This window comes from Micropterus dolomieu, linkage group LG09 (assembly GCF_021292245.1).
Source record: "Micropterus dolomieu isolate WLL.071019.BEF.003 ecotype Adirondacks linkage group LG09, ASM2129224v1, whole genome shotgun sequence".
Taxonomy (NCBI): Eukaryota; Metazoa; Chordata; class Actinopteri; order Centrarchiformes; family Centrarchidae; genus Micropterus; species Micropterus dolomieu.
In genome coordinates, this window is record NC_060158.1 from 7,956,220 (window position 1) to 7,973,603 (window position 17,384).

Sequence of the window (17,384 nt, forward strand, 5' to 3'; positions counted from 1 at the left end):
ATTAGCTCTGTACAATACATACTGTGCAAGAATTTCCTGAAGATTCCTTAGACTGGTTAGACACCTTTTAGAGCTGTTTAAGCACCCAGAGTACTTCAACAATAAAACAAATTAAATTTCAACAATTGTTGAAGACACCATTTGGTCATTCTGTAAATTTAGCTTTACCGGCAGCACTCTCTAGTGGAAAGAAAGTATATAACCAACTTTAACAAGATAGACATTTTTTATTTCAAATATCTCTTGACAAAGATGTTACTGTGACTTAGTGTAAGAAAGCAGTGAAAAAAATTGCATTCAAGAAATTCTGGTATACACAACTGAATGTCCCTGTAGGTTTACAATTTAGGTAATTCATATAAATGTATTCAAATCCAACATGTCAGTGTCACTCCTTAAGCTACGTGTAGACTGTGCTTTTACTGACTCTTATCTGATCTATTATTAATACAGCAGCAAAAGATTTTCTTTCTGGATTCCAAACCCTTGGTCTCGGCTTTTTAGCAACAGTAAGCAGTGCCTGAATGCTTCAAAGTTGCATGAATTGTTCTGTGTGAATATAGTATACATATATAACATTTACAAAAACACCTGAATATCCACATTTTTTAAACACAGACTGTATATAAAGATATATACAGTATACAGTCAATGCTTGAACAACAAATCCACAAAGAGGCATGTTTTAAGATATTGATGTATGCCTTCTAAATTCGGTTTATGATTTCTGGAATCAAACGAATATCTGAACTACTCCAATTTGTCCAGCAGTTGACGAATGTCTTCCTGGCCACGGTAAATTCTCTTCAGTCCTCTTGGAAGATAACGGCAGGAAGAAAGGTTGAGGTAGCTAAGAGCAGTCATTTGGCCGATGACAGACCTGCAAAATAAAGTACAAATTTATTTTGTGTCCTTGTGAAATCCTTGAAAAGATATTTGACAATGCTAGACCCGCAGTGCTCAGGATTTACCAACTTGAATGCGATTCTCAGTTTTGTATGCCAGCCAATTGTCTCTTTAAAGTGTTGGTTCATACTTTTTGGGATTATTTGGACTAGTAGCGTTAAGAAGTTAAACTAGCGAGTACCTGAGGGCAGGTGGTGTGATCCTGGTCCCACTCAGGTTGAGTGAACGCAGGGTCTCAGCCTCTGTTGCCTGAGCAAGGTGACTCATTGCTAACTCCAGGTCCTCCTCAGTGAACAGCTGATTTGCAATGTCAAGCTGTTGCAGTGTTTGACTCCATTTCCGGGTCACCATGTGAAGCCCCGCCTTAGGTGACGACAACCCAATGTTGCTGCTAAAATACTGTCCCCAGAACAGACACTCAAGCTCTGCCAAATCAAACACAGGAGGTAGCATTGATTAACAAATTGGGTTTGGATGCAAATCCCATTCAGTTTTATTTATATAGTGCCAAATCGTAATAGAGGTTATCTAATTCTTAATAGAAGACTCATATCACAGATGCAGCTTGGTATAGTAAATTAGAAGAAATTACTATACCTTTCTGTAAAGTAATCAAAGGCACAAAGTATACAAAACTGTCAAATTATGTATTTCTATTTCCTCCAATACATACTTTGTTTACAAACATTGTGGATTAAATGAGACCATCGTTAGCTTTTCGGTATAGGCCCCAAATTAAGTCCCATTTTAAATCATATTTAAGTCACTTATTACTCCAAAATTTACATTACAGTATAAATTTCATGACTTAGCCCTACCAAGGCATGGTAGTGTTGCAAGGCCAGATGGTGTGATTCGTGAACAGCCTCGCAGGTCCAGCACCCGCAGCCTGGTGGAGCCAAAGAGAATGTCCCACAAATCTTTGTCGGTCATATAGGAATAAGACGTAGTTGCGATACATAGCTCCTCCAGTAACGGGAAGCCTAATGTCGAATCAGCACCATTACGCATTGTCTTATGCAGAGGTCTGACATTCAGCATCCGGAAGGTCTGATAAGAAGTACAATAGATAGAATAGATGTACAACTTTCATAGGTTAACACATATATGACACATAACATGGAAAATGCGAAACTTATCAAAAGTCTAAAGTCTTGTTTTGTCCTACCAACAGACCAAAACCCAAATCTATTCAGTTTACAGTGATATATGACAAAGAAAAGCTGAAGTTTGGCATTTTTGCTTGAAAAATGACTGAAGTGATTAATCAATTATCAAAATACTTACCTATTAATTTCCTGTTGATCGAATAATCAATTGCTTCAGTTTATATAGCATTACACTTCATGTGTACACAAGATTTGTAATCACCATTTTTTTCATTTAACAGCACTGTACCTCCAAAGCAAGGAATTTATAGTGGCACATGCATAAAACACTATCATACAATTACCATTGCAAATGAGTTACATTTACATATAGTCACAAAAGTCACATTGACACAGAAGACTGAAATGTTTGATTAGATTTTTTTTTTACCTTGAGTTTAGGTGATGCCATCTGTAGTGCCTGGATGCAAACTGGAAGTTCACAGTCTTTACTGTCGAGCTTTGTGTTTACTTCCAACAACTCCAAATCAGGACAGTAGCCCCTCTGAAAAAAACAAACAAATACTATAAGTTGTCTGTACTAAGTTCATCCATGCTCCGTGGCTTGGGTTGTGTGTAATGCATATATAAAAATAAAAACATAGGAAATAAAAGGTGGGGTGAGATGGGCTTACGGTGATGGCAGTTAGAAGTCTGTCATTCTTTAGTCCATGAGTGAACAATATTTGCTTTATCTGGCTCCCATGATTTTCAAGGAACTCCAGGACTCCTTCAACCTGAAACTAGAGCAAAAACAAGTGCTCTACAAATCTACAATATTTATCTGTCTATATGTAACCAAGAAGGTTGGAAATAAACATCTGCCAGGACTTGCTTGTTATAAGGTACAAGATAAATGTATTTGTCATATTAGAACAGGGTTGTAAAATGAGATGCAATTTGAAGTTCCCTTTATGCTACAGGGTGAACAGGCTATGGCTGTGGTGGATATCAATGGTGCATCAAATTGGCTATTAGCTATCCAAGATTTAGAGATCCTGTTATTTTTCATCCTTCCTTCATGTTTGTCTAACTGTTGGATCTTTTTGCCTTTGCTTTTATTGTCCCACATACACAAGGCACCAATGAAAAATACTTTGGACAATCATGTATCGAAGTGAATGAAAGAATATTCTTTACCTGAGGAGGTTTTAAAATTGACAGTGGCTGATACATTTCAGGGTGCCTTCACCACCACCAAAACATTTTTTATTACTGTTAAACTAATACCATCCGATATATTTTTCTACAAAAAGGTTTACTGAGCTGGTTCTTGATGTACCTCTGAATACTGGAGATTTATGCTCTGCAGAGACCGGCTGTGCAAACCAAGGCTATGGAAGGCCCCTGCTGTCAGGCCTGTACAGTAGGAAAGCTTGAGGGAGCGAAGGTGAGGGCAGAACTGCGACACAACCTAAATTTCATCACATCATAAAACAGAAACAAACAAAAATAAACACGAAACATGTTCATAAGTAGAATTCTTAGGGTTTAACCTATAATTTATCAAGCAATATTAAAAAAAGAAAGAAAAAATAGACATAACTCCTAACATCAACACTGGCTTTTATTTTTTGACAGCCAGATCTCTTACTTGAAAACATTTCTTCAAATACAGTCTATTAAGACTGTAACTAACAATTACTTTCATGTCAACAAATCACTTATAGTATAATAGAAAATAGTAATAAAAATGCTTGGTATTTAGCACAATATTTTTTTGAATAATTGAATTGGTTATCAAAATAGTTGCTCAATTATTTTTCCATTGATTGATTAATTAACTTATCATTTATTTTCTAGAGCCTAATAATTAGGGCTGGACAATTAATCAAAAAATATTACCGAAATTGCAATATGGCCAAGTGCAATATCCAAATTAAAGGAGCTGCAATTTTTTGCTAAAAGTAAAATTGGGGTGCTTACAGAGATGCCCCGGCCTACAAATCATATTCTCCAGACATAAGGGAACATGCTTGTTTGATAAAGTCCCCCAGCAAAAACCACATTATCATTTTTATTTTTTTTCAGTGAAAATGAAATCCAGAAACTACTATTCCAACTAAAATCGTGACTCATAACACAATGGAAACATCTGTCAAAATAATCGCAAAATGATTTTTTGTTGCATATCGCTCAGTTCTACTAATAAAATAAAGGACAGATATCTCATCTTGATGACTTACCTCTACAGCATAGCTGACATTCTTTGTCCAGTGACAGAGAGAGAAGTCTTGTAGCTGGGAGAATCTAAAAAACAAGAAAATTAGCTAATTATGCTGAACTACCTATAATATTCAGAACAGTTTTATTTTTAAGATAGTACCTAGGCCTATATTATATATTATAATATAAGCACAAACTAAAAAAGCTCACATAATGTATGTGCCAAGCCTCTTCATAAAACTAATAATACAGACCTGTTCTGTGCCAACCAGTCAATAGTGTCCTTAATCATCTTCTCAGTTTTAGGTAGCTGGTTTTTCCCTGGTGCAATCCAGCAATGACCTACAGTGACCTTACGCCACAGGACCGGACTGGAGGCAGCAGCGTTCCACAGATGACAAACTCTGCCCATCCTTCACAAGATACACAAGAGGAAAAACATTTTTTAGATTTATTTCAGAATGTATGGTTCTCAAATAACAGGGTACTCTAGCTGGATGATATAGTTTAAATAAACATCAACATACTTAAAATGTATCTCAGTTAATTATTGTTGAGGCAAAATGTCAAAAACTCACTGAAATCAAATGTGAATCTTTGCTTGTTGGTCAGACAAGACGTCACCTTCTGCTAATTTTTCAATATGTTCTGACATTTTATGGACCAAATGATTAATGAAGAAAATAATCACAGGTTTAAACAAGTATTTGCAGTCCTAATCATGATATTGTAAATGCATACGCAATCATACATATAAACATGCCATTGATGTCTAATGCTATGTAAAACTGTTATGCACAAAAACAGATGAAACTCTTCCCATGTATACATTTATTTTGCTAGTATTAATTAAAAAATCTGAATCATTCATTTGGACAACATCATTTTGTAAGACTATAACACGATATGATCAGAATGATATGTTTCCCCTGAAAGCTGACCACCAATAATTTTGAAATAAACGATCTCCCAGTCCTATATGTTGTATCTCAGTCAGTTCATAGTATAAACCTCTTAAGTATTCACTAATCCCTGCTACATCAAATCAAACGTGTTTATTACCTGCACAGAAAAGGTACAGCGCCATCTTGGACAACCACCATCTGAAAAATATTGATAAGCACCTCCTCGGGAAGACTTTCACCCCACCTGTGGTCTGTTGCTTTCTGTGGAACAAACAAATTAGTGTCCTTTTTGTCCTTGGCAACTGGAGTATTTGCCAGTTTAGGTCTGGCATGGGCTGTCTTTTTTTTCTTAATATGAACAACTTTCCCTTTTCTTTTAGTTAGCTTCTTCTTTTTGCTTCCCTTCTTTGGGGGAGTCCAGGCTGAACCATCGTACTGAGAAGTAGAACTCGATATGACAAGAAGCATATCTTCCCCTTGATGGACAGTGTAGCCAAGTGGCGCTGGCCTGGAGACTCTGGCCTTTTTCTTCTTCTTGGCTTTTGCATTTTTAGGCTGATCAGCAGTCCTCTTCAAAGATACCCTCTTTGGCTTCGGTCCATCGTCCCCTTGACCTGATGTATTTGATGTGCTTGGTGCAGTGTCTTCTCTTCTGTCACTGTGTGTTAAAGCCTCTGCTTCAGAGGAATCCATCCTGCGTGTGCTGCTAACTAGTCTTTATCACAAGCTTCATTCCAAGAAAATCAGACATTGGCTGACAAATGACAAATCAGCATCTGAAAACAGAATCAGATTAAGATCAGTCTGTATCTGTGTGGATGATTAAATCTCTCCTGTGTGGATTAGAATGTCATGTACTTAATGGGGAGAAAGTAAATATATTAGAGTAACTCAGGAGAATGCAATCATATCTAGTGTCTTACATACAGAACATCACGACTGACATCTTTCTTAAGACTCTTGCAAATGTAGATCAAACACAAAAGCCCAGATTTGAGGTCAGAGTCAAAGCCACAGGGGATGGCAACATATCAGGAGCATCTGTACAATCTTTGGCAATCCAGCAGAATCCTAAAGTGGGTCGGGTGTGCACTGGTACGTGATGAGGAGTTGTTATGCGATTAACTGCACAAATCAGGGAAACTAGCAATTTTCAAAAGCTCAAGATGGAAATATCCCTTCCCCTTGTTTTTGTTGGAAAATACATGGCTGTGTTAACAAAGAGGAGTAGACAGTGATTCACAGGTGTTTATATTCTGTATTCTGTATACAATCTGTTTGCATCCGGTTGTGACCACTGCTGCATGGGTAAAGCTTTATCTATGATACATCATTGACTACTTTAATTGTAGTTTTTGCGCTAGACAAATGTCCCATCTCGGGCACGTTTTGATTAAAAAACTACAGGAATTCCCAGTGGTAAAAACCATCTAACGCTAAGTATGTCCAAATTTGAGGTACACTTCATTAACTTCATTGGTCTCTTTTTGTTCCTAACCTGTGCTGGCCATTCGTCGTCCAGGAAACTGAAGGATGCCGAGGATGAATTTGAATTTGAAAGTCTGATATCTTGGGGGATTAAGTAAGTAAAAAGACTATCAAATAATTTACACATATTACACTACAACGTTTCCTGTTGCTGCAAATATAAACTAAGCATTTACCCATCATATCCATACCATAATATCAATGGCAACGTTAATTTACTCACGTTAGCTAACGTTAGCTAAATGAATCTCTTTGTAAACTAAGCAAACGTTAACTTACTGTGACACAGTTAACAAGTCGCCATGCAACATAACGCAGAAGAACAATGGCATACAACTAAAACAACTTCTGAAATAAAAAAAATTCTTAATAATAAGCATTTCGTACTCTGTGTTGCTAATTTACATTACCTGCAGCTAGTTCACCAAAACAACTGACAACCGCCAGCTTCAGTAGTAGACCCACAATGCATTTCATGTCTCCTCTATGATTGGTGGAGACGCAGACAACAGCCCGCCTTTTGTGAAACTATCCAATTACTGTCCAGCCCAGTGTTGACGTCGTAGTGTGTGTTGTGTGAACGAACGTGAGTTTCACGTTGGTCCAGTCTCTGGGTAAGGACTTCTTAAATGCTACTTTTACTACTTTTACTTTTTGAATTCTTTGTTACAGCATGCATCACAGCCCTGCTACTCTGGTATTATCACGAATTATTGCAGTTTAATAAGCTGAATTTTCTGCAGCTGAAGTTGGTGCTAACACTAACAAGTTGCTCAACAAGGCTAACATTAGCATTAGGGACCACAGTTGAAAATTAGCCTTTTGGCTAATATAGGCACATTTACAGTGTTGAGCAATGTGCATTGTTCCTGAAAATAAAATAACTAAAACATAAACAATTGCAGATTGTAGCGTTAATGCTTTTATTCTGTAAAATTCGGCTCATAGTTAGTGCCAGTGACTAAACCACAGAGATCGTCTTGGGCTCTTGTGTACATCTTGATTTCCTTTGAAGGAAATAACGTTAAACAAGTTTTATTCTTGCATGTGTACAGTTAGTATAGAATATGCAGGGGTGCTGGGAGGGTTTTCCTTCATTAGCCTGGACCCTCAACAAGGTGGCACAAAATAACACAGATTACATTAATTTTCTAGTTGATTAGGTAGACCATTCTAAAACTAATGAAGTCTAATACATCTACCCTACACTCTGAAAGGTTGAAGCTGGTTTTAGAGAGGTGTTGATTCACCTTTATGGCCATTTTGGAGGTTGTAGTCTGTGTTGCTGCTGTACTTGTTTTTAATATTTTGTCCACCCTATTAATATCAATGATGGTGGACTAAACTTTATAAACACACATCATCATATTACAACATAATACAATTCAACAGCACCACCTAAACTATTCAAAACTTTTGATACAATTAGCAACATTAAAGTGTGTGTGTGTGTGTGTGTGTGTGTGTGTGTGTAAATGACCTGTAACTTTGTAAAATGTAAAAAATTTATTTTCCTGTTTTAGGGAATGAAAGTAGTTATCTTTCCTACAGAGCTACAGTACCGTGTCGCTGTGCATGCTAATGCCAAGGGGTGGCATTTTTCTGCAGCGTTTCATTCTCCAGGACAACTCTGAAAGTATGACACTGTTCCTGTTCAGTTTCATCTCCTTGCTCTTTCAGGAGCACATACTATATGAAACATTGCATTAAATTAATGTGTATTACTTGTTATCAGTGTTATAATGCATTTTGCTTAATAGCATTAGTGTCTTTTCTGTTTCATTTCATTTCTATTAGCAAAACAGCCAGAGTTATAAAAGTGATGGTGGATGGAAAAAAACCCCCACACATCACAATTTAACTATTCAGTTTCACCCTGACTTTAGGCACGATTACACAAGGTTGCCGATTGGCAATAGCATGCAAGCAATTTATCTTACTGTACACGCCCTCTTCTTTAAGTAGTTATGCTTCTAGATGCTGATGATTGAAACTTTTCTACTCTCTGTCTTCAAAAACAGGACATAATGGATGAGGGGGTTGAAGATTTCTCCCTTTGTGGTAAAGTGGCCGTAACTGAAGCTAATCTGAGTAAGTAAAATGGCTATTTAGTAAAGTTGTTATTAATATGACTATATAAGCCAATTCTGTAAATTATAACTTTATTAACAATTCCTTAACATTCCTGTATTTTTATAACATAATCCCCAGACTTCCAGAATACTTTGCATCTGTAGTGGTAACATTGTCATCTATCAGAAAGCAAAAACAAATTTAATTTAATCCAGTACAAACACTTATTTAGTTTAGCAGTCCCCACCTGCAACCTTCCATTCATTCAAAACATTTGCAGCATTACCCTTTGTATACAAGCATTACTTTTCTGTTCACATGCTAACTTTTTCCGTTTTTCAGGAGATGAGTACTATTGGAAGCTTGTTGCAGACTTCATTGGTCCTCAATCAGGAGAAGGATTAGAGCTTGAAAAGGCACCATGCAAGAACAGACTTTTGATTCAAGTAGGACTTATGACAGAGGACAATAATTTTCCGTGGATTGCCATTGTAGATTGGCTCAAGAAAATTTTCCCCAGTCATCAGTCAGCTGACTTCCGTCGTCTGATTGAAAGAGGTATTGCAACAACACTGAGTCTGGGAAGCGATGCAAGGCTGACGTTCTTGGAATCAGACGTCAACTTTAACTTTGTCGGCCCAATATGTGATAGCATCGGAGTTGAAAGGCAACATCTTTTGGAAATGAGGGATTTTGCAGAGCGAGCACAGTCAATTGAAGTCACGAATGGATTAATTTTTGAGTTGAGCAACTTTGTCACCAGGGAGAAAATTGCACCAGTGGTTTTAGTTACTTGGCTTAGAAACTTCAACCCTGAGTTTTGTAAGAATGGGAATATTCAAAAGGCATATAAAGTCCTTAGAGCCAAGATAAAAAAGTTAAAACTGCATTACCGCAATTATGAAACAAGAAGTCACAGGAGGAATGCAGCGATGGAAAATCTCCTTCAAAGTCCATTTGAACTGGTGCGGAAAAAATCACCTAAATTAATTGTAAGGAAACGCATGAAAAGAGACGATACCGTAAATTATGAAAAAGTTTCAATCAAGGAGGAATGTGAGAGCTATGACATCATGCAATGTGAGGGACCTGAGATGAACAGAGGAGTTGTGAAGAAATTAATATTGAAAGAACATGTCTCAGAAAGTGATGAGGATTTGAATGCAACCAACAGCGGAGCAGAAACTTCAGATAAAAATGAGTCCCTGACCCTGCTTGACATTGCAATGCTGTCTGTCCAAAAGCTTTCAAGTGCGTATGGTGGGAAAACAACAGCATGCAAGCAAGTTTCCTTAGATCTCCTCAGAAATCACTATACTCTAACATGCAAGGATCATCCAGCCATGGCCGAGTTTGAGAAAAAACTCGACTCACTCTGTGAAGACATTTCACTTGCATCTCCTGTGGTGTTTTTAAACTGCAACGCCAATTTCCTTGTTGACATGCATGATGCAGTTGAGCAGCAGATTATGAACTTTGAAAAGGAGATCATTCTGTCAAGGGGAGAGAAACTAGGCCGCGACAAGCTTCCAAAATTTCAGAACTTTGTGAATTTGTCAGAAAGTGCCACTTCACGCTACATTCACATGACTTGTGATATTTTAAGCCCTCGCACCCAGGATACGCAAAACTACAGAAAACACTGGGTGGCGTTCTGTGAGGAAAAGAAAAATCCCTCCAGACTGGCAGTAAATGAGTCAAACCGATTCAACAACTACTTTGAAGCTGCAGCGGGTGTTATTCACCATCACAAAGAGGTCGCTCTCTTCTTCTCTGATTTACTGTCACTGAACGACAAAAGCCCAAACATTGTTCTGGAAAGTGTTGCCGCTGATGCTAATGATTCTGTGATACAGAGCCTTGTGTGCGTTCTGGCTATTGTTTACTGCAAAATCCTCGGTCCTTACTGGCAACTTCTTAAAAGTGGAGGAGAGTACTCGCACTTCGGCCAGTACACACTCTGTCTCTATCAAAAATTCCTGGATTGGTCCAAAGATCCTTCCACCCTGCTGGAACCTGAAGGGGCCACAAATGTTTTTCGGCAGTACCCTTTGCAGGAGAAAACTTTTCATGGAGTGTTTGACTACTGTGGTCAGTGGCACACAAATAGGGACCTCATCAGAGCTTGCTTGAAGAGGATGGTAAAGGTGATTGCCGGTGTCACTGAGGATCACCTGAAGGATTTCCTGCCAGGAGGAATATTTTCTCAAGTCCCGCCACCAGATTTGAGCGCACAGCTGGTAAGTTGCACATTCTCCGTCTTGATGGCAGATTATCCCTTTTGCCATGTGAACCCTTACAAGAAGACAAGTCCTGAAAAGTCCACCAAACGCTCCTCACACAGCAACCTGTCATCAGAAAGCTCTCAGGAAGATGACACTCGATCGGGTTCACCTGACAACAGCTCCGATGATTCTTCCGGTTGGGAAGCTAAGAGGTATACCAACACTGGCCAAAAAGATGACTTCAGTCCGCAGTCAAAAAAAGGTAAAAGAGAAAAGGCAGGAAGGCCACCAACTGAGGAGCGCGAGGAGAACATGGATAAGGATTACATAATAGCTACAGTGAGCAGAAACGGAGGGCCATGTAAGTCACAGCAGGATGTTGACAAAATGCTGCTGCGTTTCGATGGAAAACCCAGAGCAGAGAAACGGGAAGCAGTCCGCTGCGAGATACTGTACCATAAAATGATTCTGAACAACACAGACCCAAACTTGGATTGCGTTTTCCAAAACAGCACAAACATGGTGTTGAAGCTGAAGCTCGCACTTCCGCGTGTTAAACCTGGGTACTCCCTTGTTTGGGCGCCAAGAAAGACAAAAGCAACCCCTGTGCGCCGAGACACAACAGATGCTGCAGCTGACAAGATCAAAAGCAGCCACACATGAGCTTTCATTGCATGTAAAAATCTTGATGCTGAGGGATAGAGGATGATAAATGACTTGGAATGACAGGAAATAATCTGTGTTATCATGTGACTTCCTCATGATTCTTACAAACTAAGCAGAAATACACACATTGACCTCAATCTTTCCACACAAATAATGTATGATTATGTTTGTGGCAGATGTAGCAGTCATGTGTTACGTGCTGTATTTTCAATGCCAAAAATTTAAATGATGAGGAATAATTTTGTGGCTCTTATGATATGACACATTCCTTGATTTGCATGTTCCTGTATTGTAACAATGCTTTTCTAGTAAGTTAACTTTTTTGTTGCAGAAAAGAAAATTTTTGTTAATGCTAGATTGTACCCTTTGTGATCATGCAGAGGTCATATGCACATTTACCACTGACAAAATAAACATCTTTTTCATATTTTGTTGATATTTACTGTGCCATCCTGTATCATAAACTAGACAAGAGTTCAGTGTTACAAAATCAGCCTAGCATTAGTTCAAGTTCATGGCTGTATCAGTCAGGTTTTTTGTTTTGTCAGCCACATAATAACCTTGTGTTTCTCTGATTTGAAGGGCATTTGTTGTTGCATCACAGGCATCAGAGCTCATACTTATAAAAGTGTTAAATGGGAGGGGCCGAAGAAACCAGAGAGGCGGGGATAACAGAAGGGTTTATTGGGGTCACTGTGCCAAATTGATTTATTTTTCCAAAAATATAGGCAAAGAAGGGAACCAAACCCACTACAACTCTCGGAGAAGATGATAGTCCCCAAGCCATTGTATGAACGCCATTTGATATGATGTTATGGTATTGACATATGCTTGTGCAGTTGTATCCAAGCTAAAGATAACATTGATATGTAACCACAACTTAATATCGTTACACAGCCCTGTGTTGTAAAATTATTTATCTGCCTTGTACCTTGCACTTACATATTTAAAGCTACTAAGTGCATACATCATACACAGCAAGTCAAACAAAGGTCCAAGTGTAGGCTTTTTAGGGAAATCCTTTGGTGTTGAATGAGCTGTGTCTCAGATGCCGCCCGCTTAAGATGTCAGCGTGAGCGAAAACAAACTCATATGCCGTTATATATAACCGTGAGTCTCCGAAGAGTTCTGTGGTGGTGGTGCCTTCAAGTTTCTTGGGAAACGCGTATACTGAAAGAACCGCTGTCGTACACTGAACTGGGTCATTTTAGATAAGAGAGAACTTATGGTACGATTTTCATACTAAGTTTAAGGATTGGTTTTGTGGCCAAACAACCACTTTACAAATAAAAAGAGCCCGATAAAATAGCAAGAATGCGGAAAACGCACAATGCTTGAATTAGCTGGTGGGAACGGTGACTTAGGAACTTACGAGTGGAAAATGAACGCAACCAAAGGGGCGGGAACCTTCCGTTACTTGTCCACCATTCTTCAGGTTACGTTCATCGTGTGGAAGAGAAGAGCACGTTATTGGCGTTTTACCCTGGTTTATCCAAACAAAGTCAAACGGGTTTATCAGCATTTTCTTAGTTCTCTTGGCCGGAGTAAGCGGCACCATGTCCGGTAGCTGGTGGAGCAGTGCAGCGGTGACCCACGGGCTGATAGCTCTGTTCGCCATGGGCTCCTGGATTTCTGTCAACAGTCTGTGGATCGAGCTCCCGGTGGTTGTCAGCGTGCTGCCCGAAAGTCAGTGATCTAACGTCTACAGATAACATATGTAACATTGTGTAAATATGATATTATGGTCTTTAGTACATCTAAGGAACGCAAATCTTACTGAAGAAACATTACTGTAACGTTAAACAAGTACAATTTGAAAGTACTTGTACGTGTTGTGATACTTAAAACCAAACATTATACTTATTATCCTACTGCATTTACTTGTTACTTTACTGACTCAGGTTTTACATACAAAACATGAGATCAGTTTGAAACTGCTATATTATATATGAATAGCCCATTTTATATACTTGTATATAAACTACCCAAACTTCCCAAAGTGAAAATGCTGCTTACACAGTAATACATTAGTGATAATAATTCAATAATGTATTTTATTCTATTGTGTAATGAGTACTTGTACTTTTGATACAGTCAATTAATTTAGCTGTCAGTATGTTTATACCTCTACTTTACTTTTTCATGCAGTACTTTAACTTGCAACAGAATACTTTACTGTGTAGAACTGCTTGTATTACTTAGGTAAAAAATTATTGTCACATTTTTTTTAATTTATAGATATAAATATGTAGAGAATATTGTGTTTTTATCCATACCTCACTGACTGGCTTTTCTTGTTTTAAGAGTGGAACCTGCCAGCCTACCTCTCAGTACTGATAGCGTTTGGGAACATTGGTCCAATAGCTGTGACCATCACACACCATTGTGCTCCAGGGCGTTTAAATGAACGCCTCGTCATCCACTGCATCCAGGTGCTGGCGGTGGTAACCTCTGCTCTTCTGGCTATCTTTTGGTCACACGTTGTCACAATAGCTGGAGAAGAAAGGTCACTGGTGTTCCTGCTCTTCACCTTTTTGTTGTCTTTGGTTTGCTGTACATCCAACGTCACCTTCCTGCCTTTTATGTTTCGTTACCCCCCTCAGTACATACGTACTTTCTTCATTGGTCAGGGCTTCAGCGCTTTGTTCCCTTGTATTGTGGCTTTAGGGCAAGGCATTAGCAAGCTGGAGTGTAAAACTGTGAATGGCACAGTGAAGCCAGAGTATTTAAAAGAGAACTTTCCTGCACAGAACTTCTTCTGGTTCTTGTTTGTCATGCTGTCAATCTCAGCTCTGAGTTTCTGGACTTTAACACAAAGACAGACAGAGTCACAGGAAGATGCACCGCCACAGGAGTCTGACAATGCAGCAGCAACAAAAAACAAGGAGGAAACACACCCGCTACACAACGGAGAGACACCGGTGTCTGAGGACCAGGTACAGGTGGAGGAGCAGCCACCTGCTCAGACATTTTGGATAAAGCGGAACATCTACCTGCTGTCACTGCTTGCTGTCTCCAACGCCCTCACCAACGGGGTCCTGCCATCTGTGCAGAGTTTCTCCTGTTTGCCTTATGGCACCATGACCTTTCACCTCTCGGTGGTTCTCGGAAACATAGCCAACCCCCTGGCCTGCTTTATAGCTATGTTTGTTATCCTGAGGTGAGAAAATAGTGAGTGATTGAGGACATAAATTACTTTTTGTACCTGAGCCTAACAACCTTTTTAAATATTTATAATTAGTATTATTATTATAAGGAAATTATGTTTATATTTGACAGTTGTGACCATTTATCCTTAAAAATTCTTTGGCTGCAGTGTTGTTATTGGCTCCATTTTTGTCTTCCAGGTCCTCCACCGGTCTGGGCTTCTTGTCTTTAGCAGGGGGAGTATTTGCTGCATATCTCATGGCGTTAGCGGCACTCAGTCCCTGCCCTCCACTCCTGGGAAACCCTGCTGGTGTTGCTTTAGTGGTGAGTGTTGTTGTGAGTGATACATTCTTCTAGAGCTAGGTATGGTTTCAAATGTATATCCGGGTTTTACTCCTGATACCAAAACATGGATTAGAAGCATTTCTTCCCTCAAAGCCCTTATTACATTGAATAAAAGTCACACAAGCAGCCATGGCTAAATAAAATAGTCTAAAAGTAGTTATGTTACTTAAATCAAGAACTGATCTGAAGACTTACAGGTGCGTCTCAGAAAAGTATTGTGGAAAAGTTTGAGACACGGATTTTTGATTTAATCTAGATGATTACAGCGTCAAATCGACGACGTAGCATCTACGTAGCCCCCTACCCTATTGACCTTGACGCCTTGACGTGTAGTTACATTTTTGAGGAGGTGCACGTCTGGCTACGCCGTAGGTGACGGAGGAGATGTACGTCAGGCGACAGCGTAGCCTCTGCATAGCTCCGTAGTTTACGCTGTCAAGTATAAATTACACTTAAAACAGAAAAAGGCCTGTAATATTTCACTGTATGTGTAATGAAACTAGAATATATGAAAGTTTCACTTTTTGACTACAGAAAAGAATGAACTTTTACACAATGTTCTAATTTTATGAGATGCACCTTTAAATTACCAATAGGGATGAAACAATTACCGGTTTAATGATAAACCATGATAAAATTCCCAAAGGTTATTATCACTGCACACATTTTAATTACCATGATAACCGGGTTCGGTTTCCGCGCTATTATAAGCTCACGGGAAATCATCACCAGCATCAACCAAAGTTATCGACAGAAGCATGCGCGCGTGCGCAGTATGCAACGCGTGTTTGGATCAACGACAACACGGTGGAAGACAGCGCTGCAGAGATTTTTCAGTCACTCTGAAGTCTGGACGTATTTTAGTTGTTAAGAGAGCGCTGAGGGAAACTTGATTGAAGAAAATTACCTTATAGTGAACACAGGGTGAACTAACTTTTAGCTTTGGTTTGTCTGCCTGAGTTGCTAACATCTTGTAAACCGAAGCTCTCACTTTTAGCTGCACGCTACACGTTGTTTTGCTGCTGTGTGCGTTGTGTCTGCAGACTCTATTCGTCCACTGTACATAACACGTTACACAGTTTAGTCAACCAACCAGCATATCTTGTTCATTTTAAATCCAGCAGCTATCAAATTAGTTGTAAAAGTGTCAGAACAGGAGAAACACTACAGACTGCTCAGTATTTATGTCACTGTCTTCTAAAAACTTAAAAAAATTTTCATGTAATTGTCCACGGGGTCATTGCATTACCTATATAATATAAAATACAATCTTGATAATGCACACTTAGATGGTTTTCAGAATCAGCTTTACTGCCAGGTATGTGTACACATACGAGGAATTTGACTCAGGATTGTACATTGCTCATGATGTGCTTACTCATACAAAAATACCACACACACAATAATAAAATAATAAAATAAAATCAGACACAAACTACAGTATAGACAACACTAATTTAATAATAATAATAATCATCCTTATTTGTAGAGCACTTTTCAAAAACAAGTTACAAAGTGCTTTAACAAGTGTAAAGACAATAATACCCGAGAGCCAATAATACAAAAACAATACAAGATAAAAGCATGAAAACATTGAAAAGACTAAAATACACGTTTAAGATAAATATAAAATTAGTAAAATAGAATAAAATAAAAGGGATAAAATAAAGTCAAATAAGATCGGGAAATGCTCTCCTATAAAAGTATGTTTTAAGAAGGGACTTAAAAGAGTTCACTGACTCAGCTGACCAGATTTCCTCGGGCAGGCTGTTCCAGAGCCTCGGGGCCCTGACAGCAAACGCTCTGTCCCCTTTAGTTTTCAGTCGAGACTCTGGAACAGACAGACCTCTGCCCGAGGATCTCAAGGTACGTGCTGGTGTGTATGGGACTAAAAGTTCAGAAATATAACAAGGCGAGAGGCCATGAAGAGCTTTAAAAGTGATCAATAGAATTTTAAAGTCAATTCTAAAACATACTGGGAGCCAGTGTAATGAAGCTAAAATAGGAGTAATGTGGTCATACTTCTTTGTTCTGGTTAAAAGCCTGGCAGCTGAGTTCTGGAAAGTCTGGAGTCGATCAATAGATTTTTGGGTTAAACAGGTGAAAAGGCTGTTGCAATAATCCAGGCGTGATGAGATGAAGGCGTGTAAAATGGTCTCTGTGTCCTTAAAAGTTAACATAGATCGAACTTTTGCTATATTTCTAAGTTGATAAAAACATGATTGAACAAGCTTTGTGGTGTGCTGCTCGAAATTTAAATTACTATCAAACCAAACACCAAGGTTCTTTGCCACAGGCTTAATGTGATTTACTAG

General features: G+C 38.7%; 3 protein-coding genes across 7 annotated transcripts in view; 2 read left to right on the top strand and 1 right to left on the bottom strand.

The window, feature by feature from the left end:
* Positions 1-207: 207 nt before the first annotated feature.
* Positions 208-7,131, bottom strand: fbxl6 (F-box and leucine-rich repeat protein 6). 3 transcript variants are annotated; one of them, XM_046058024.1, is made up of 10 exons: positions 7,024-7,131; positions 5,283-5,901; positions 4,475-4,633; positions 4,241-4,304; positions 3,337-3,468; positions 2,690-2,797; positions 2,446-2,559; positions 1,725-1,956; positions 1,088-1,331; positions 208-880 (listed from the first exon to the last, which is right to left on the bottom strand). In XM_046058024.1, the coding sequence occupies exons 2-10, from the start codon at positions 5,816-5,818 to the stop codon at positions 751-753; spliced, it is 1,719 nt and encodes a 572-aa protein (XP_045913980.1). In that variant the 5' UTR covers positions 5,819-5,901; positions 7,024-7,131; the 3' UTR covers positions 208-750. The 3 variants fall into 3 exon arrangements, with proteins under 3 accessions (XP_045913980.1, XP_045913981.1, XP_045913982.1); XM_046058025.1 differs by lacking the exon at positions 7,024-7,131 and adding an exon at positions 6,893-7,019; XM_046058026.1 differs by lacking the exon at positions 7,024-7,131 and adding an exon at positions 6,624-6,643.
* LOC123976132 lies at positions 7,093-12,004 on the top strand. Of its 3 annotated transcripts, none has more exons than XM_046058020.1 (4): positions 7,093-7,227; positions 8,137-8,249; positions 8,635-8,704; positions 9,029-12,004. In XM_046058020.1, exons 3-4 carry the CDS (start codon positions 8,641-8,643, stop codon positions 11,572-11,574), a joined length of 2,610 nt encoding a protein of 869 aa, XP_045913976.1. In that variant the 5' UTR covers positions 7,093-7,227; positions 8,137-8,249; positions 8,635-8,640; the 3' UTR covers positions 11,575-12,004. The 3 variants fall into 3 exon arrangements, with proteins under 3 accessions (XP_045913976.1, XP_045913978.1, XP_045913979.1); XM_046058022.1 differs by having other exon boundaries at positions 7,174-7,227; positions 8,165-8,249; XM_046058023.1 differs by lacking the exon at positions 8,137-8,249 and having other exon boundaries at positions 7,209-7,227.
* Positions 12,005-12,974: 970 nt separating this feature from the next.
* The window catches only part of slc52a2 (solute carrier family 52 member 2), an 8,544-nt gene continuing 4,134 nt past the window's right edge, over positions 12,975-17,384 (top strand). Inside the window, exons 1-3 of the mRNA XM_046059270.1 lie at positions 12,975-13,263; positions 13,882-14,737; positions 14,925-15,048. Of these exons, the coding sequence (XP_045915226.1) occupies positions 13,134-13,263; positions 13,882-14,737; positions 14,925-15,048 (1,110 nt within the window). The 5' untranslated portion in view covers positions 12,975-13,133. The remainder of the gene's footprint in view (positions 13,264-13,881; positions 14,738-14,924; positions 15,049-17,384) is intronic.

Bases quoted from the DNA above. Each gene is read 5' to 3' on its own strand.
- fbxl6 (XM_046058024.1), bottom strand. From the start codon at position 5,818: ATGGATTCCTCTGAAGCAGAGGCTTTAACACACAGTGACAGAAGAGAA. The intron at 3,469-4,240 runs GTAAGTCATCAA...GATGAAATTTAG, and splicing joins ATGTCAGCTATGCTGTAGAG to GTTGTGTCGCAGTTCTGCCC. The intron at 2,798-3,336 runs GTACATCAAGAA...TTTTTGCTCTAG, and splicing joins TAAATCTCCAGTATTCAGAG to TTTCAGGTTGAAGGAGTCCT.
- LOC123976132 (XM_046058020.1), top strand. From the start codon at position 8,641: ATGGATGAGGGGGTTGAAGATTTCTCCCTTTGTGGTAAAGTGGCCGTA. The intron at 8,705-9,028 runs GTAAGTAAAATG...TCCGTTTTTCAG, and splicing joins CGTAACTGAAGCTAATCTGA to GAGATGAGTACTATTGGAAG.